This window comes from Anopheles ziemanni, chromosome 2, assembly GCF_943734765.1.
Source record: "Anopheles ziemanni chromosome 2, idAnoZiCoDA_A2_x.2, whole genome shotgun sequence".
NCBI lineage: Eukaryota > Metazoa > Arthropoda > Insecta > Diptera > Culicidae > Anopheles > Anopheles ziemanni.
In genome coordinates, this window is record NC_080705.1 from 84,502,303 (window position 1) to 84,523,835 (window position 21,533).

Consider the following 21,533-nt stretch of genomic DNA (forward strand, 5'->3'; position numbering starts at 1 on the left):
CAGGAAGGCGGCAGATAAAACAAGATGGCATAGATGTTCGGTCTCATATTTGGGTGTTTTTATGGTGATTTGGTTCGGCCCATCCTTTGCCGCTTTCTTCCTGTCGATTATTATTATGGCCTCTTGGCCATCCGCATGTTCGTTGAGCGATCCTTTTTGCAGACTGAAACAAACAACCCATCCGAAGGTTTGAACCGTATTGCCTGCTGCCTTTCCGCTGTGGGATGTGTTTGCGAACCGTGCCGATTCGGTTATCCGATTGGATCAATTCAGTAGCTCCTATTGCTTTAAGAAACCGATCCGAAATGGCACGTACTGTGTCCGCTGTGTGTTTGGACACAACTTGTTGATCGAAATCAAACGCTCATCGTGTTTCTCATCGCATCTCGCGAACCCGCGCCGGTCTATCGTCGGTGTTGATAAGCGCCGTTTCGTGGTAGTGGTGTTGGAGCACGACCCAGCGGGGGAGAAAGAGGACGGAGCGAAATCTCACACCGCGGGATGGTGGGGCCGCGAACCGCGGTACCCAGATGAGAAGAAGTAGGCAACAAACACGGCCAAGATCGGGTAAACAACAACCGGCTTCGGTTCAGCACGCATCCGCGATGGGAAGCTTGCGAGGCGAGAAGGAGAAATATGAACACACGAGCACAGACAAGGCAGGCAGCAATGTGCGAGTTGGTGGTGCGTGCGAGTTAACTCTGGCCGGGGAGCCCTGGCCCTTCCCGCGTTCCTTCAACGCCACGCCACCCCGCTGTAGCCAACCTTGGGTAGCCCGTCAATCTGTTGTGGTCGCCAGTTTGCCTTCGACGACACAGCAGCAGCAGCGACATGGCGACGCGCGAGTGCGACCCGAAGCTCACGGTAAAACGCATTCGGCAGCGCCGTACGACAAACAAGCCATTTATCTATCACTTTTCATACCCCTGGACCGCCGGCTTCTCGTCTCCTTGCGGGGTAGCGCTTCCACCGGGTTCCGGCACACTGAATAGAATCTCGCAAAGCTGCAGGGCAAATACAGGGAAAAAATGTCCTTCTGACAGCAAGGAGCCGGATCCCTCGCGGTCTCTCAAGCTAAAGTTGTTCGTAACGTAGATTTTGTGCAGCTTACAACATCATTGAAAATTAAATGACAAGTGAATATTACATTCATACGGCACGGAGAAAAGTACAACAATAAAGTTTTAGTACCTTGAATTTTCGGTTGGAAAGGTTCCACTGTAAATCCATAGCGAGTAGTGGACGCGCTTTGGGGCTGGTAGATGAACACACATACACCTTATGGCTATATATAGTGTACGGCATCAGCAAACGAACCAAACCTGCATGCTACTTGCCCTGCCACTCGTGGCACACTAAGGTTTGGGTTGATTTTAAAGGGATGCAGCCTAAAAAACCGGTGAGTCTAGCGATTCGATTCGGCGTGTGTGCGTTTATCCGACGGCGTGTGGCGTACAGGTTAATCAAGTACCCGCTTAACAGGATTAACCACTCTCGCTGGCCTCACCACAGCGTACGGCGTTTTTAGCGGCCAATCTCGAACCGGAGGACCGGAGGCAAATCCCTGCCATCCATCTCGACTGCCGTGTGGGTTGTGCGTGTGTGCCGTTGCGTGAACGTTTTGTTACTTTTCATCGTCCATCCTTGGAGCTGTGAAAACAATATTGTGGCATCATAGGGGCATGTCGTTGAGATGGTTCGCGTCTATCAACACGGCAAACCGGGTGGATGCGTTCACCGTTCTCGCGTGCGTGAGACCCGCGGTGAGTGCGTTCACTTCAGGGACCGTGGTTTATTAGCCTAATTTAACCGACAGCACACAGAACATACTCGCGCCCGTGGTGCTAAAGGTTTCGTTCGTTTCAGTTTCATTTGTTCTTCCCTTAACCGTGCCATAATCTTTTTTCCACCCACCCCACAGGAGGTGTCCCATCTCGTGCGCATCTCGTGAAATTGTTGTTACCGTGTGAAAGTGAACACAGCCGTGCTTTTAAAACGTACACAACAGTGCAGTAACGGGAGTGGAGAGTGAAAGTAGTAGGCTACGATCGTACCAACAAGTGCGCAAAGGTCCGACCAGCATCCCGCAGTGGTGGATGGTAGCAGTGCGTGTGCGTGCGTGGCCTGCTTTGCCAAGTGTTCTATAGTGCTAGCCTTCTATGCTGCCTCGTGCTGATCGTTCGTGTTGTCCAATAGATTGGAGCGTGAAAAGTGAAACGAAAAGCAGTGAAAAGTAAATAACAAATCATACGTAGCGAGGAAGTGCAAACAAACAGCATCGAATAAATTGACAAAAGTTGACCATCGGGACCTGGTCACGCGAAAGGGTCGGTGAAGTTTGTCCCCATCTCCGGTTTTGGCCCGGTCCAAAAACCTTGGAGGCCATTTTAAAGTTCGTACACGTGTGTGCGTGTGTGTGAGAGTGGTTTTTATTTCTCATAAATCAATCAGTATAGCTCCGGAACGCAAAACTAACCGAAATCAATGTACTCGATGGTGGAATACTATAGCGACATGGGGCAAATAGGGCAGGACGTAAGTATACCGAATGTTTAAACCAATATTTTTTCCACATTCCATAAACGTAGGAATATCGTTTTGGTTCATATAACGTCGCATACTGATTCTGACATCGATCACTTAGATTTCCTTTGCAATAACATGGATACTCTAGCGTCGCTCGAACAGTCCCATTTGGTCCATTTGACTCGTGTTCCAAGCGGCTGATATTCACCGAAACCTCCCCGGCAATTGGAGGCACAAGAGTATTTAACCTTCGACCTTTTGCATCCCAGCAACTTAACGCATAGTGAACGCTGTGTTTCGCGACCGTTGGGCAAGATAATGTACGGCTGTTGCTAGGGGGCCACCGCGTCCCACTATAGTGCCCCACGTTAAGCAGTGGGTTGAGATAAGAAACCATCAGGCTCAATTCCCCTCCACCCCGTCGGGCGTGCGACAATATGTCCAACCTGCATAGACGGACAAGGCAGACTGTATGGGGGGCAGGCGTCGTCGAGCCCAGAACACTGTCAATCTCGGCACTCGATAGCGATATGTCCGTAAGGCGATTTGGACAGAATTATCAACGTAAGACTTTTGCCGTATCACACTTTATCATTTAATTTTTTGTATTTCGTCTTGCGTGCTGTCACCTCGATTAGGGTGAACAATCTTTGACCGACTCGTGATACTAGCTGGCTGGTTGCGTGTGGAGGTCGTGAGGTTGTTATCGGTGGTTCGTCTGCTACTAGGTTGAAGAACAGCTACACTTTTGGTATATTTGTTGTTTCATTAGAAATGCTCTTTCAATTATCATAGCTAATTGGTTTAAATTTCCATTGACCTATTTCAAAGGGTACTCTATGACACCAACCATCAACCACGGATATTTGCGATAAACTCTGTGTGCAACTGGTGCAGGCCACTCCTCAGTTCGGTTGTTTTCTTACCCCTTGTTGGACGGATGCACTCATCGTACTGCCAGGTCGATGTCTTGTTAAGCCTTCGGTCCGAGATTGACGGTGGTAAACCTTTTGGTTAGTAACCGTATTTTTGGTCCCAGTACTTTCAACGCTATCGTCGCGGGGTCGTGGACAGAAAGAGGATTCAAGCGATTGTCGCGACCAGGCCGAAGACAACGTTAGCGTCCCCTTTCGGGCCGGGTTTGAGGACACCGCTAGGTGAGGGATTGGGTGGGTTGGTGGAGAAGGTCAATAAAAATTAAGCTTTCCCGTACCGGCTTCATCGAGCGGATTGTTGTTGTTTGTTTGACGGTAGAATAAATCCACGTCGAGCGTCGAGCCACATCCCAACAGCACACGCCCCTCTTTCCTTGCCTGCTACGGGGTACGGCACATTAAACCAATTACCGTAAGGATGGGCAAAATATATTTTATAAGCCATGCCTGCCCACCCCCCAGTGGCATACCCTGCTCCGGAGATGTTGTTATTTTTCCCGCGAAATGAAAGCCCCGGCTTAACGATCTCCGATCGCACAACGAACTTTACCAGCGTTGGGACGGGAAAGGGACGTTGGGCCTGACTAATTTGTTTGTGTGTGCCTGGGCAGGGTTCAACCAACCCTCCCTCCCCCGCAACGGCAACATGTTTGATTTGTTCCAACGCAGCTGATTCAATTTTCAAACAGGTTTGTTTTGGCAAATTTGTTCCATTGCCATTAATTACGGTAAATTACACTACCGCCGGAGTACTCGATCATCCGGATTATTCGTGCGTGTTTGATGCGAATAAACAACAGCGATCGGTCTGTAGACATCCTTACAATATTGTTGTTCCCATTAAACCACTCGACATCTGATTCTCCGTCGCTAATAAAACGCTTAAGGCAAAGTAATTTTTGTTCAATATTATGGAACACTGTTAATATGTTTTGTGGTAATTTGTTTAACGTAATGGAATTAAGATTCGTTGTTAGAGTTGAATCTTTTGGCGAGATTCGTTCAGATGGATTTATGAATCTTTATTGATTCGAATCTTCCACCCTTAATTATTCTTTCGAAACCTTAATGAATCTTCATGAATCTTTCATGGCTTTGTCACGAATCTCCAAAACTCTATCCTTTCATGGGCGTGGATTATGCGACCAAAAAAAGGGTGGTCCGTCTACCCGTTTTTGGCTCATAACTTTGCGTCAGTTAATGTAATCGTGAGAATCATGAATTTCTCATCAAAAGATTCATGAATCTCCAAAACGCAAAGAATCATGCGGATTCATGAATCTGAACCTCAATCACACAAATCTAGTCGTTGTTAGCGGACAAAATAATGTTAATTCCAATGTAACTTCCCCTCCAAGTATAGGCTTATCGAATAAATGTTGAAATGTAAATTTCGAATTTTTTTTTGTTTTACCAGGTTGTAAAAAATGATATGCAATGCCAGTAAAAAAAAAATAAATAGTGTACATTAGCTCAAAAACAACACATCTTATACATAAAAATAATATCAAATATACGTTTGAGAAATAAATTTAAATGTTGAACTATTAACAAAATAAACTAGAAACTCAAAACATGTTTTAACATGTTTATCTACTCAACGAACTTATCACATTCCAACTGTTTAATAAAAAGAAAAGATCCGATCTGCACGAAGACCAACAACATGGTCTGTTACATTAAGCAAACAGACAGAACCTTAGCACTTCTAACCCCGATCGAAATACGCGATATTGGTTATCGTGTGGAGCCGTTACCCCCCCTCCCCCGGTCCCTATCGTCTGCCTCGATTTCTGCAACCATCATCATCGTAATCGGCTTGGGCCGTTGTTGTTATGTTGTTGCAATCGGAATCGGTGCCTGAGATGCCCGAGGTGAATGTAGGTGAAGAAGTACTTGAACGATTAGCATTCGTTCCCTCTCTCCCTCCCTCCGCGCTAACGGCCCTGTTTTGTTGCAGACAATGTCTGTCGATTGAGTCGCGTAAAGTGTGCGTGTGTGTGTGTGTGTGTGTGTGTGTATGCCGTCCCGATAACGAGGCTTGATAAGCATGATGAAGGAGGGGGGGGGGGGGGGGATCGTGGGATGAGAAGTTACAACGTTTAGTTAGTTATCACACACGGTCGGTGGGCGATTGTGGTTGTCACGGGTCGAAATTCAATTGCATCTGTCCACTTTCTCCGGCTACCGGTTTGGTGGGGAAAACCGGGGGCGGGGAGTGAAACAAAGATGCACCGTGCGAGGAAAGATGGCCCAGCTGGAGCTGAGACGGGGGGGCAGATAAACAAGAAACAGCACGCTAGTACTCGCCACGCTAGGCGAAGGCCGCTGATAAGCCGGCACAGAAATAGAAAGAAGCCGACCCGTTCGTTGCTAGGCGGCGTCCGTCCAAATTTTCTTGCCTGAAGGTGCTAGGCACGGGCTGAGGCCTAAGGCGTGCCTGGGAGGTAGCGGAGGTCTTCACTTAGCATCGCGACCTGCCGACTCTACCCCGCTCGTTCTGTTTGTTCGCGGCGCGATGGGCTGTCTCGATGAACACGAGACCGGCGAAAAACGCACCCGATGGCAGTCAGCCGACCTGTTGTCAAGTGCCATCCAGAGGCCCGGTTGGAAATGTTTGTGCGTTGCCGTTCATGGGCTGATGTTGTTTTCACCTTCTTCCTATGTCTCCTCACGTCCCCGGGCTCAGGTCCTCATCTGTCCGGTGGGCGAATCATGTTCCGCTTAGTCATGTTCGTCAAGAGGCTTGGTTGGAGGGAACGTGCGAATCTTTGCCCGATCGCGTTTGGTGTTGTTTCACTTTCCATCGATCGGGGAAGGGGGAAGGGAAGCGTGACACACGGGGCGGATCGATCGGATGTGATGTCTCAAGCGCGTTTTATGACACACGGAGTCTACCTGATCCAGTTCGCTTCCATCGCATGACGAGCGGGATTAGACATGCATAGCGCTTGTTTTGTTTGTGTGGACAAGTAAGACACACAACGATGCCGAACGGAACCTATGTGTCACCTCGACGAAATTAACAGCCATCCATTAACGCTAGCCATCGTGTTTTTGGTGGAAGTGGGTGAGAATCAGCTGAACGGGTACGAGAATGGGTAAGATAACGATAGTGCAACCGCTGTTACCATCTCTCAACTTCTGAAAGATGTCCGAACCGTATATAGCGGTGCAGTGCACTCCACAAAATGAATCATCTTCATTAGGTGCGCAGGTCAATGACTTCCCCTACAGCTTATCGCGAATGGTACGATACACATCTGCGTGCTGTAAGACCCTTTTTCGGCTCCCCTCCTTCGGGGCGGGGTAAAGTCACCCTGGCGATAAGGTAGAAACTTGTAACTCCTGTACGTACCTGTTACTATCCATATCGTTCTCGGGTGAAAATCTATCTCTGTATCCGTTTATGGTTGGTAACTGGAGCGGGTCGGTTCGCACTATCACTGAGCAAATGGATCGGTTATCGCACCGTGGTGCAGTTTACTGATAGTTGCATACAATGAATGTGGTACACGCAACCGGGCAACCATCCCTTCGACGACACCGTTTGATACTCCAAAGAACTCCAAACCTTTTTCAGGACAATGTGCAACTCTAGTGGTGTCAAAAATCTGCTTGAAATACCCTTGTCGGCCTTCATGTAGGATTTCCTGACGTCACTCGGGTACTGGCCACCGGTTATCACACAAACCTTCTACCTTTGTCAGGACGTAAGCTGTTTAAACCTGCTGGTAACACATGCTGCAGGGGAGAGCTCTTCAATGGGACCAAAGTAATTGCACATTCGCACATTCCTCATGGTGGAGTGCGCGATTCCCAGCGAGAAAGTCAAGCCGCACGTCGTCATCGAGTTGTAATGTAGTCCGATTGTGGAACTACATATTACGAAACGATACCAAGTGCGTGCGCGTAAGTAGGTGATAATAAGAAAAAGTGAAGAAAGAAAAAAAAAACAAACGGTACGTACGTCGGGCAGTGCAATGCCCTCCGCTCCGTGTGTACATATCGGCCGGGCTCGGGCACCGTATGCACTGACAGCACACGCACGCAAACCCAAGCTATTACCAAACCACGACGCAGCACGCTAGGAACGTGGCCGCGGACGTGGTGGAATAAAACACCAAAGGAGGATTTAAGGATTATGTAATATCTATTATGGTACTGAGGTTTAGATATTAGAGTATGAAAATTTCGAATTTTTTTTTATTTCTAGTTTACGGTAAAATTTTGGAAAATAATCTATGCGGAATTCGACACCTTCACTCAATTTACAATTGCGTTTTTACACAATTTATATAAATTTAAAAATTGACTCAATGTTCATGTATGAACGAGCAGTCTTCTAAACAATACTAGCTACCTCAAAAAGATTAGTGTATTTTTGTCGATTGTTATAAAGCATATCTAGGATAGTATAGCTATATGCCATATCTGTACACTTTATCAAGAATGTTTATGCAAGGGTGAAGCAGGACCAAACACATAAGTAGCCATACGGCATAAGATCAGTGGCGGATTTACACTTATGGGGGCCGATGGTAGGCGGTAGAATGAACGGGACCCCTACGCAATATCGTAAAAAATTATAAATTTCGTCTTGTTTATATGCTTTTAAACAAAATCAATGTTGGATATTACTTTTAACCTACAATCAATCAGTTTACTGGCTGATTCCTCGAAGATTGGTTTTATCTATCTTGTCTAATAATTTTCATTCTATAGTCAGAGTAGAAAAATTATATAATTTTACTTCACCCATAAAATATTCGTTTAAACACATACCTCGTTTATCACGTACGTTCGTTTAAACACGTACCAGAAGAAGGATTGAATCACTTGGTTAATTTTACGTTAGTCAACAAAAAGGAGACTTTTTGTATTTTATTTTCCTTTTTTTATTATGTGAATTTGATTTGGTTCAAAAGCTTTTTTTTATTTGTTGTTGCCTATACATTACTCTAATCTAAAAATCAACGACGGAAAGAAGTGTTTTTTAATTTGCTAAAAATAGTTCAAAAATCATTACAAGACCGCTAACAGCTCCTGTGTCATAGGACACGCCCACGGTGCGGGAAAATAAATATCCCATGATTTGTTTGCCAGCTTCCTACTGTGCAAAGGCCACCGCACATCGTAGTGGCCAGCGGCAACATGGTTCAGGTTTTCTTTTTCCACCACCATCATCGCACTAGGCAGACGTTTGTGCACGCGAGGGAACCCGTCTTCGCGGCTTCGTTCGTGCTCGAACTTTAAGTAGATGCAGCAACACCTTACGAGCCGGCGTCGAAGGGTTGGAGGCATGGGGCATTAAAGTTCAGCCGGCACCAGGCCGGCACAGCAACCTTTGCAAGCGTCTTGTAAACGGTGAGGGAGGGAGGGAAAACTAGAGAGAAGGTCCCATCGTAGGGGCCTGCCCCTTGAAGGGAGTGCCCGAACCGAACCGTCTGACGCCCGGTGTAGTGTCTCGTATGGCACATTGGTTGCTGCTTGGTGGTGAGGTAAAGGTAAACAGAATAACACCCCCCACCGGACACCCCCCCAACGCACCCGGTCACGTACGCGATGGTGTTGGCAGCAAACTCCTCCTCCCCCATGGTGCTGCTGCATCAACATCACGTCCAAGCCGGCAGTGGAGCACTGTTGTCAAGCGCACTTGGCAACGTGCGCCGTGTTGCAACCCCCTCACTCGCCAAGGGTGGGAGGCCCAGATGGAGCCGGTAAAGATTCCGTGTGTATATCGCTTCGCTTGTGTGTGAGCTGCATGCTGATCATGCTTTGTCCTAAGTACTGCTACTCTCTCTCTTTTGGAACGCGCGGTATATTGATTGAAACCGAACCTCCCGGCCGGCTCGCGGCTTGGTCTTCGCCGGCCGGGATCGCGAACAGCTGAGGGAAACAAATGGTTCCGCAGCATCCACCCTGTGGCCACCTGCATGGTGGCGGTTTGGCGAGTTAACGGTAATTGAACAGTAACGAGCAAGAATTTGCATAAACACCCGTGCGGTGTGTGGTTTGTCTGTTCGGCCAGAGCGAACCCGTGCCGGGTGACACTGTTCCGGTGGTTTGCGCACTTCAGCCCATCCGGAAGCGCGAGTCGGAAAGGCAATGGACAGGTCGTGCCGCACACGTTGGAGGTCATCGATAACAGGCGAACTAGGCAGATAAGAAGCGTTAACTGTATCGATGGGATCTCGCGCAATAACAGGGTATTACAATGGTCTATATATGGCACGATAAATTGCAGATTCCTTTATCATCATCTAATCTAAGCCAACCGATACAGAATGTATAAAAAAAACTATAACTTTTCCAGTGAGAACGATGTCTTCATACTATCTATTGCTTATCTGGTGAAGTTAACACTTCAAAGCAGAGTTGGGTAATTCAGATACAGATTCATGGATCATTAAAAGAATGCCTGGCACTTTGAACGAGAAAAAGATTCATGAATGTTTGAAAGTCTATCAATGTCAAAAGATGCGAATTTCATAAAACTCCAAGGAAATAATTCAAATTTATTTCGTCGAAAGATTGATAAGACCAATGCTCGTTGGAATCTTATGTTTGCAGCCACGCAGAGATAGATTTCTAGACTCGTTTTCTTGCGCTCGTTAACCGACCCCAAAAAAGGGGTTCTGAACTGTATAAAAACACTCTGTTTTTAATTACTAAAACGGTTCTAGAACGTGCCCTTCCACGGCCATGTTTCAATTACCTCCAAACCTCCAAACTGGGCAGAGAACAAAAAACGCGAACCTAATTCCTTTTAAACTCGCTCATTAGACTTTAGGATCTTGATCTCTTCGCAGAACCGCGGGAGTAACTCTTGGCAAGTAGTGAGGAGGAGCCGGACTTCTTTCAGCTTGAGGTAACCGTGGGCGGAAGGGTTGTTGCTAATGCCACAGAGAAGGGGGGGCGATAATTACTTAATTACTGACCCAGTGCGCGGAGGGCCGTTAGAGGCGTGCGAGTGCGCACCGGAGCGCGAAGTCAGTGTCAGCTGTGTCTTCTCTCATAGTTGGCGTCCCAATGGTAGATCCCTGGTAGGAAGCAGGAGTTGAAGGTGGCCGGTTGTTTGTTTTACTGATTTACACTGTCGCGCACCAGAAATACTTCCATCCGGTCGAACAGTAGCAGCAGAAACAACACGCTTCAAGGTGTACATTTATCAAGATTTATCAAGAGCAAAGCCAGAGGAGTGCCAGCAAAACATGGCGCATGTTTCAACGGCGGGCGGCGAGCCGGTGTGCCAAGAACGGCCGTCTAAGAATAGAACCTGTTCCAGCGCGATCGGACCGATTCGGAACGGGCGGCTTTCGGCGGCAGATCATTGTTGATGTCACTGGATCTCCGTGTCGCGCCAGGCATTAGAAACCGGTTTCGCGTGGATCGGTTTCCAAAGCCGGTTGTCTACGGTCGGTCGGTCGGAGTGGAGCCTCGGTACCCGGTGTAGGTGTGCTAACCTCGCCGATCGTGACGCATGCTAGAGCGATCGCGCCTTTTGGACCTAAGAATTAAAGTCGTCCGACTCAAGCGAAGCGGGTCTCGCTGCCGAGGCCAACGAGGCGAGACGCTCTAGCTGGTTGGTGTTGACCGATAGTCTGCGACTCGTTCGCGCAGGTCTGATGATTAGTCGGGGCGGAAGTAGCGTGCGGCCCCGTCTAGTCGTGGAGGTCATTTGATTAACAATTTCGGAACAACAACATTTTGTTGTTCGTATTTTTTTCCTGCCTCATGACTACGCTAGATATCGTCGACTCCACTTGGGAGTTTGCTCGGTGGTCAAGTTTGGAGTTCGCCCTCTCGCGAACCGAGCGAGATGATGGCAATTAATATTCCTCGCACACAGCCACCAATCGGCAGCACATTCAAAACTCATGAGACGGGGTGTCGAAGTACAACACCACCAGCGATATACAGCGCTTCGAACGAACGGCAAAGGATCACCGAGCCGGGCCCGGTATATCGGTCTGCATGGCGCCGGCAGCATCGTCGACCCCGAACCCGAGACTACGTTTGCTGCCACTGAGGCTGCGCGGACGATAAAGCTGTTGAAACCGCAGCGCAGCGCCGGAACCCATGGATGAACAGTTATGGTCTCTCAAGGTTACAAATTAATTGGTGTAAATTAAGCTTTATTATCATCGCTGAATTTGAATACCTCCCCGAGCTGGCACTCCCCAGTCGCCGCCGTCGTAGTCGTCTCCGACGTGGCAGTGGACCCCTTAGGGCATTCGTTGGCTAGCAAGTGTTGGAACGCCTTCGTGTTACTCGATCAACTCCGTTTTTATTGTTCTATTTTTGGCCGAGAACCGAATGGCCGATGGTGGTACGCATCCTGCTAGCCTACATTTGGAGTTCTGACAGGGGTTCGTTATCCGAACCGAACCTCGGTTACGTTTTCAGCCGTTCAAGAGTTGTTGTTCCCGTTTTGGGCCTGCTTTAAAACAATGCCAACCGTCGATGGCAGAAGAAAATGGACGCGGTCCCAATTAAGGGTAGTTTGAGTTGGCATGGTATAAGATATCTTCCACTGCCAAAGAAGAGGACAATTAAGAATTTGGAGACTCGTCTCTAAGTGGTCTCACATCTGGAGGTTAGGAATATAATTTACGTTAAATAAACGTGAAGAAACATGTGTAAGTATACTAATTTGCTTTGATTTTCGTTACGTAAATATCTTTATGGCTCTTGATTATTCTAAGAGTTGATTTATGCAACTCTTATCGACCTGTCATATCTGTCATATCTTTGAGGATGCCACGATAATGAATCGATAATTATAATCGCTAAATCGTTCCGCGTATGACGTTCGTTAACTGGAGCAACGCAAGAATGTTGTACTAAATTTCATTCTTTGCCATAATCCCATTTATTGGTTCCATCAGTGCTGCCCGGCCGGCTGCCAAATGCTATAATTCCCTAGCTTCGTAGACCTTGGAGATGAACAATTTGCTAAGCTTTAGCGAGATAAGGTCGGGTACAAAAAAAAAAAAAAATGCCGACCTACACTTCGCGAACACACACGCACTCATACACGCCTTTACCCATTCGTGACATCGTTTTGCTATTTTCTTTATCTGAAGTTTTTGCCAAAATTTATGCCATCCTGCGTAATCCATATCAGCGTGAGATATATCGAATTGACCGCACCGAACTTTCCCTTCCCTGGGGATGGGTAGGGGGGGGGGCGGATCGTGAACCACTTACATTTCCGTGGTTTCCCAGCGGGGTGGCCGAACTAGATGTGTGTTTGCTGAAGAAAAGAAAATTGGCAAAATATACGTTGGTCCACTGCTCGGGGGAAGAAAGCCTAGCCTGGTGTCCCATCGTGGAGCGTTTGATTTATTGCAGTTTTGCCTGTTGTGTCGTCCGCGGTCGCCGTCCGTTTGCTGGCGGGTTTTTGCTACACTTTTCGCTTTCTTTGTAGCTTTCTGCTTTTTCTCACTGTCCCACAGAGCGTTCTAAGTATGCGGACGAAAGGCATTGCTATTAATTTACTCTAAAATACATTTTCTATTTTTGATGGTAGAATTCTTGTTAATGCGTGTCAATTATAGACCAACTTCTATGGGATCTAAACCCAGGTGTAATTGAAATTGCCCAGTTTTTTCGTTATCGTAATCATATAATTCTTGACTGAACTTCAAAATACTCTTTTATAGTCAATGTTCTTGCCTTGAGATATTACAGTATCTGTGGAACCCATTTTCCGACCTCTAGAAGATTTTCCAATGCTCCGCATGTTCGAAAATTCCTGCCACTAACACACAAAGTATTGCTACAAAGTTTTATGGTATTTGAACTTGGTTAGTTTTTGGCTTACAAGATGGCCGCCGTAGATGAAATTAATTTAGATGGATGTATTGAAAACATCGAGATCTGATCCAAGTACTGGTCAAGTATCTGTCATTTTAACTAAAAATAAAAAATATTGAAACCATAATTCTGAGTCGAATATCCAACGAAACAATCACATTTTTGTTAACCGAAAGAAATAGCTGCTCCGACAATAACTCACGTGATTGAAATCTTAGTAAAAAAAAATATTCGCACGCTAGGTAATCTATTGCGCGTAAACAATACGCCACTTCAGTTGTTTTTATTCAAGGTCCCGATTTAACGCGCCACAACTCCTAATTGCGTTATCTTCTAGATTTGTTTCGAAAACAGCGTCCAACGAAGCGTCACTCTAAGCCGCCAATGACGATTTTGTTGATCGTTATAATGACGCCGTTGTTGAAAGATACCGATATCCTTTTGAGGTTGCATTTTACGACTCACATCGGCTTCTGCAATGCACTTCCTCTGTCGTTTTCAAGCGACAAAGCTCAACGACGACCTTTCTTAGTAGATCGATGGATTCAGCTCATTGCTCCGATTGCTTCACGGCTTTGGTGCGCGAGGATCCCTCTGGTGTGGGGATGTTGTTGATGTTTGACTTTTCAACTTTTTTTCAACATCCTCCCCCACATCGTTCGTGATCATTTCCTCCCCCATCCCCGACGCAACGGTGTTTGGTGAGCGATATCGTTCTCGTTTCACGTTCGGTGGTGTAAACATAGAACGCATGTAGCTACTGCCGGGGCCAATGAACTCATTTGTGAAAATTTTATACCACCCACCGCTCCGCCCCTATCGCAACAGGTCCCGTAAACGGTTAGTACCGTGCCGCTTATTCTTCTCGTAGTGTAACGAATCGAAACGTGTGTGAGATTGTGTGGAAAAAAAAGAGAAAACATCAAGCAGGCGGTACAAAGTAAACCACCCCTCCCCCTCCTTTTCCCCTCCAACGGCCCCCGGAAGTCGTGGGTACGCGATAGTACACCACCGGCTTAGTAGACGATCTGGCGCACTGCACATTCGCATCTTTTGCTTGGCATTGGCCACGGGTTCAGTTAAGCCATGCACGGTTGGCGCTTCGCGGGGGAAAGAAAAGAACCCCGCGCAAATTCGGTTTGTTTGTGTTTCTAAGAACATCTGTGGATGTGTGTGTGTGTGTGGGTTTTTCTTTGACTCAACTTAAACTTGTTGCTCCTTTATCTTCGGCGTTGTTTTTTGCGCTATCCAAGCACCCCCCATGCCACGACACTGGAACAAATTTAGATCAAAACAATCGATGAATCGATGAAATGCAAATCTGTGGATCGGCAAAACAACATGCGCGCTACCACCAACACCACCTTCTGTGCATTGGGAAGGTGGCGTTTTATCTTTACGACTTTTGTCGCGCGAGGTGAGATTGTCGATTTTCGCACGGCCTTTAATGATGCTCGTGCCAATAAAGCCGAGCTATTTTAAAGAAAACGGCGTATTTTTATGCCACAGAAAGAGAATGGGGTTTTGTGTGTTTCCAAACAGTGCAGCTTCGGGTACTTAATTAGTCACCGGTTGAATTTCGCTCACCCAGAAAATAACTGTCACGCCATATTTTATTACTTCATTTTCCAACCGTTCAACCGGCACGGAGTGGCCGTTTTTATAAAACCGGAATGGAAAAATGCAATATAAAAATATCTAAAAAAAAAACCGCACCCCGCACGACACTATTATGAAATTGTTTTAAAACGTACAGAAAAGGAAAACATCCATCAACAAAAGCCATGTGAGTGGTAAACAGCACCGGGGGGGGGACGCTAGAAGAAGCTAAAACGGAGAAGGATAACATACGCACCCGTTGAAGGATACAAAAATACAAAAAAGGGAAAGGAGACCATTTCGCCGTGCCGCGTTTTTGGGGTGTGTTGAAAGCAGTGTTGTGATCCAATTTTAAATAGTTGTTTACCGGCCGAAGCAAGTTGTTGGTTCAGTGTATAAATAAATACTAAATATAGCGCAGCGCAGATTTTCCGCAGCCTCTTCGGGGTGGTGAGATTTTGATGTTTTGCCCTCCCCCGGATGTTTCCACCGTTCCCTTGCTTCTTGGTTGAGTTGTGTCGATTTGGCGAATTTTCGAATAGTTTTGGTTTTGTTTTTTATCCCGCGTTACTGGACGAGACTGTATGTTTTGTAGGCTCGGCTTTGGCGAATGTTCAATGATTTTGTTTTGTTTTTAATCGTAGTTTTTGTATTTTGTCGAACGTTCAATGATTTTGTTTCGTTTTTTATTCGTTCTGGGACGCTGAGGTAAAAAGTGATAACGACCCATTACCTTTCGGGCGGTAGCTGTATTACAGTTTTCGGACCGACGACATTCCTTTTGTTTTGGAGGTTGCAATATATTCAGCACGATGAGGGTGGATGGACACATTTGCTTCCCACCTTTCAGGTCGTGGATAAAAAAGACTTTGATCGAGAATTGGTGACTAAAAATAAGACGACGTTATAAAATTCAAAATCTCATTCCAATCCGACTGAACCGGTTCGGAATTGCGCGCTACGTGCAATCGTTCAATGCAGTTTGCTCCTTGCATGTTTTTCTTTTTTTCTTCTGCTGCCGAGAGAGTTGTTTATTGTTTTGCCCATGGTTTTCTACTATGAAGGGCTTTGTTATGCGTCTCTTTACCTTGTTGGAGTGGTTTTCAAGCACATACTCTCCCAGTGTTCCCGATTCGTTTTAGTAATCTTTTATTACCTCCAGTGTAAAACATTCGAATCCGGTTCCTTCCGAATATGCCCCCATAGTACGTCACGTTCGCAAGAATGAGTGTGAACAACAGATAGGACAGGCTGGAATCTTTTCGCCATAAAAGAATACTTTCAACCGACGACAAGGGGGCAAAACTTCCCGATTAAGCGTCTCCGATTCGTCCTCGATCGCGTGTTTGACGGTGGAAACGGATTCATTCCCTTTCTCACCCGATCCTCGTGTCCATTGTGCGCCGGGAACTTCTTATCTCGCACGGTGAACGTCTTTGTCTCCATCGCAGTCCAACGCAGAAACGAACGGATCCGGAGCGATAGTCCATTACGGTTCAGTTCGGTGGGCCTTGGGATGGATGTTGAGGTAGCTTGCGGATGGCCAACCGAACAACGGTTGGGCACAAACAGCCCGTCCTGATAGCGCTGCCCAAACAAGAACGGACCCCGGTTCGATGGTGCAAGCTTGCTGGAAGATTACATCATCCCGTACGAATCCCGGCTCTTGTTTTTTGTGCCGTTCCCGCCGTGAAATTTATGTCCTTTCGTGCCCACGGCCGAGGGATGCATGTTGGAGGGAGGCTTCAGGACCGCCCGAGGTCGTCGTGCTTCGGTGACTTCGGTGCCACGGGCCACGTCTTTAAATAGGAAGTAATCAAACTGACCTACTCTATCGCGTCGAGCTCGTGCCACCACCGCGGCGCTACAATGTTTCTAAGTGCTTCTAGCTCTCGGGCGCACCGACATTAAACAACCGTTCTGGCCGGACACGCTGCTCATCGAAACGGAACCATCGACCACGGTTGTGTGAAAAAACAGTGGTGGTTGTTGGTTATGTGTGCTTTATAAAAGTGCCCATAATGCGTCCGTTCCAATGGTAACGCGAGAGGAGCAGCGAACGGGTGGGTTACGAAAATAAAATACTTGATAGACCCGCATCGGTGCCAACACCCTCCATTCTTCGGAGGGAGGGAAAAAAATAGCCCCATCCAACCACCCTGGCGCGCTTAACAGGTTTACTTTGTATTCTAATCATACCCCGGGCGACGGCAAACAGAGCTGTACATGTATGTTTTGTATTTCGCCGCAGAACCGACCCAAACTGAACGAAGCGTAAGAGGCACGGCCGTGGAGGAGGTCGTACGGGGGGGTGGTGGGTACAAGGTACAACGGGGCCGACCGTGGAATAGACATAACCTTCAGCATAATTTGTCCATCCATGTCCCCGGCACCGGTTAGGATGGCCGATGGCGCCGGAGGACCTCGAAGGTGTGTGGAAGGTAAGGTACCTTAAACGCGTTGGGGAGAACTGTACACACTGCACAACTGATAAATCTGAGCCGCGAGGAGGATCTCTTCAGCAGAGGAAGCTCCACCCTATGGGACAGGGAAGCCCATTAGGAACGCAGCGCACGATCAAGGAACGCGTTTTGGGGTGCTGCACCGTGGGACCTCGAAAGAACTGTCACGATTTGTTGTTATTTTATTTCCCTTCCGCTTCTTAGCGGGAACCGCGCACCCAAACGCTGCTCGTACTCAAGACGGTAAGCGAACTATCGGCCGGTACGGGTTACTGGGTAACGAAACGGTTCAGCTGGCGGACCTTGAACGGTGGAAAAGTGCTCTACCAAATCCGGAAGAGGAAACATGCGTGCGAAGTGCGTCGTGAACACGTTTGCCATTGTTATTTAGGGTATCCATGTAGACGTAATGGGGAAGTGTGTTGATGGACGCGGGATTCCATTTGCATAAATGGATCTTCCTATTTTTTTTCATACAGAATGACTTTACGTAACAAAACAAAGCCAGCGTCCAGCATAAGTGTTAGTTGCGTTTGAAATGTATATTGTGTCTGATACTTTGAACGTACAGGGGTATACAATCGGGGTGTGTTATTTAAAATAGTAAACCAACTTAATTGCCCCCCTAGATCAAACGGACGATCCATAGATCGCCAACCACCATCGTGGTATCGTGTGTTTGTGGTTCTGTATGTTTTTTTTGTGATGCACAAAAGATCAAAAGAGATGACATCTACATGATCATCCTACTGCTACCCCGTGAAATCCAATCCCATAGTCCAGGGGTCGGCAAGCGACGGACTATTATCTTGCATGATTTTTACGATTTTTTTAGATCAAACTGGTTTAAGCACAAATTATATGTGTTGCCTCATGTTGAAGGTTATTTGCAAGTAAGTTGTTCTTTACTAGAATATAAAATTTCTTTTGTGGATCACTTTGACACATTACAAAGATGTGTTACATATTTTGCAATAAGTCTATAACCCTATAAAATACTTCTAATAATACTATAAAAAACCAAAGCCATTGCCCATAGGAAAGGCACCTGTATATTTGAGGTCATTATGAGTAAACACTTGAACACGTCTTGTAAAAATACCATATTATTCGAGAGCTGCTCGATGAACTTTAAGAAAACGAGATTAACACTCTGACGGCCGGGTACATCTATAGATGTAATGGCTCCGTTTCAGTTTGCTTCCGATCACATCATTTTGGTGTGCTATCAACGCTGTCTCCTGACACGCACCACATACTACTGGAAGTAAACAAATATCAAATGGAAAGTAAACAAATTTCACAGCAGCGACGATAGATCCTCTATAGATTTGATTTTCTTATGCTAATCTGAGATATTCTCTATATAGGCTTATATGGGCTTATCTCTAAGATAAAAGGAAAAGCGCTTGATAGCATTTGTTTCATTCTTCGGCAATAAAGTGAGAACTCTTGACACTACTTGTAATGATTCCAATTTTTCAACAACATACGCTTGCCAGCCCCTGCCAAAGCAGGCAGCGCGCGTACGCCAATTGTATTTATGGATTGATGCGAGATCGCCTTTTAGGCGACCGTCCGTTGCGACTAGGGGGTGTAGGCATCCAGACGGCATCTAACGTGGTGGATAGAAACGGATACGGATAGACCCCGACCCAACCATTCGCCGTAGAGAGAATGACCCCCATATTAATCGCACCATTGTGCGTCGCCCCAAACCCGACGCCGGGACGATGTTAGGTTCGAGGTAGCGATTTTGTTTACTATCGCCTTTCCGTTTAATATATGCTAATTGATGCAACAAATCGCAGAAATTTAAAGAAAAGGTCTCGCCTCCCTCCCCAATGGCATCTGCAGCAGTGAGCCACTTCATCCAGAGATGTTTGCGTTTGATAAAGGATGGAGGTTGAGGAAACAGAAGATATATTTTTGAATACCAGCATAGACACACACGTGATCCATCGGATTGGGTATAAAGTTGTCCCCGCGTGTACAAGGGAGCGGCACGCGAGTAACCTGAGCTGACGTGACTCGAGTTATGACGTGACTCGAGGAACGTACATGTTCCTAACGACCCATCCGAAAACAATCGATGGCCGATCTCGTTTAGGGCATGGCATGGGCCAAATGCATAAAACATCACAGCTCCCTTCCACTTTTGGGAACGGTTGTACAAGTGCGCTGCATGCCCTTAAGCAGTGGCTGCAACTTCTCTTGGGTATAGATGCAAGCAGGCAGAGGTCCCGTACTGGTCCGAACCGGGTGACGAAGGGTGGAGCTGACACCCACACTCGATCGTGCACGCGCTCTAGTGGTGTCGACTTACCGGGCATTTGTAGCAGGCATATTGCTTCTCCCCCAAGCCGCGACCATTGTGTTGCTGCAGGTCATATTTGGTGGTACGTGCTCGTGGGTCTATTTTTGAATAAATAAAGTGATTTATGATTGATTGTATTTTACTGTCCCCAATCGCTCTCTCTTTCTCTCTCTCTCTCTCTCTCTCTCTCTCTCTCTCTCTCTCTCTCTCTCTCTCTCTCTCTCTGGTGTCGCTCTAACACTATTCGCACCATCCCGGAAGCTTCCCCGGTGGAGTCTACAGCCGATCCCCATATTCCCCGTCCATCCAAACACAGGCGAGCACTTGTAATTGAACTTTATAGTCCCGCTTGGATACCCAAAGTACCCTGCGCCACCGAGTCACTAATGGATGAGATTGGAAGTAATATCGTGACTGTTCCCGAAATTGGAGCTCTACGAGAGTTCAGTGCACGGGGGAGTTAAAGCGCTACACGTACGAGATCAACACGTTCCAAGTTTTACGATCTTCTTGAATATGACAACGAGGTTGACTCTATGCGTCTAGGCTATCGTTCGTTGGTACTAAAAAGGCTTGATGATACCCAATCGATGAGGAACACGCACGCGTGACCGAATAACTACCAGGGTAAACTAGTCCACCGCGAGGTCTCCTTCATCAGACATCATCAGACAACAACAGACCATTTTGCATACACTCTGGTGATATCATCAGGGTAACAATTGGGGAAAACGAAACAAACTACACAACTCTCGCCAAACAGGTCCTTCGATAGTCCCCGGAATGAGACTAAGCCCCAACGGAGAGAGAGATCGCGCGAGCACCCAGGATCTTTAAATGTCCACACCAGCCAAATACCAGTCGCGCGTTCCAACGGTTGTTTCATTCATCTTCTAAGGCGGCCTACGCTACGCCTGGCCATAACCCCGAAGCGAAGTTCAAAGCTGCTGCTGCTGCTGCTGCTGCTAGCTGCTAGCTGCTTGGCATCCTAGCGGTGGCCCCGGTTTCGGCTTCATTTTCCGGCATAATTTATCACTTTGTTTTGATTCTCCAACCGCGCGGGCCACGTAGCGAAACCCGTTTGGCCATGTGTTCCTTCGTCGCGGTGTGGCGTGCGCTGTTCATCTGTTCCTAATTTCGATCGCGCGCGGATTTTGTTTTTCTCGGCCTCTTCGGTCGAGACGTTGAGCGCTTGTAGGGTGGCGTTCACCGCACGGACGAGGCGCCTCCACCATGTGCGACATCGATGATGTACCGTTTTTGTGCGTTCGAATTTCGGTTGGGAAGCTCTGGGAGGGAGGGAGGAACGGGGGTTTGTTTTACTTCTTTTAACGATCCTCAGTTCTCGGCCAAATTTTGTGTATTTTGCTCAATTTGCGCATCAAACCAGCCCGAACGTGCAGCAGCCCGCTCTATACGCAGCTAATTAGTTCTAGCTTGTTCGCTTCCTGTCGCGACCAGATGACACGCCGTTGCGGAATTGTAATTTACGACGAATCTGTTTCCTGGAGGAATCCCAATATAGACGAAATTCCGTTCCAAACGATACGTCTTACACTCTGCAAGAGGCAAACAAGGGAAAAGAAACTGTTTCCTAGAGGAAACATAATATATTTAAACAACGTTACGTCTCATATTCTGCGAGAGGCAAATAAGGGAAAGGGAAATACTACGGGTTAAATTTTCATTTCAATTTGTCACCAGGAAAAAAAAAACATCTCATTTGCGTTCTTTCGCTTCTGTTAAAAACATATCGGGAATAGTGCTGGCGTCTACTCGTCGCTCAGTTGCTCCCTCCCTTATGCCAAGGTCGCCGAGGACGCCGCCAAGATGATTCCGTCAACAGATTTGGCAACTTGTGACACCCCAAAT

The 21,533-nt window shown here is 47.0% G+C and overlaps 1 protein-coding gene across 1 annotated transcript in view; it reads left to right on the forward strand.

The window, feature by feature from the left end:
• Positions 1–2,206: 2,206 nt before the first annotated feature.
• LOC131282926 (sestrin homolog) overlaps positions 2,207–21,533 on the forward strand; it is a 28,862-nt gene continuing 9,535 nt past the window's right edge. Inside the window, exon 1 of the mRNA XM_058312475.1 lies at positions 2,207–2,535. Coding sequence (XP_058168458.1) covers positions 2,485–2,535 — 51 coding nt within the window. The 5' untranslated portion in view covers positions 2,207–2,484. The remainder of the gene's footprint in view (positions 2,536–21,533) is intronic.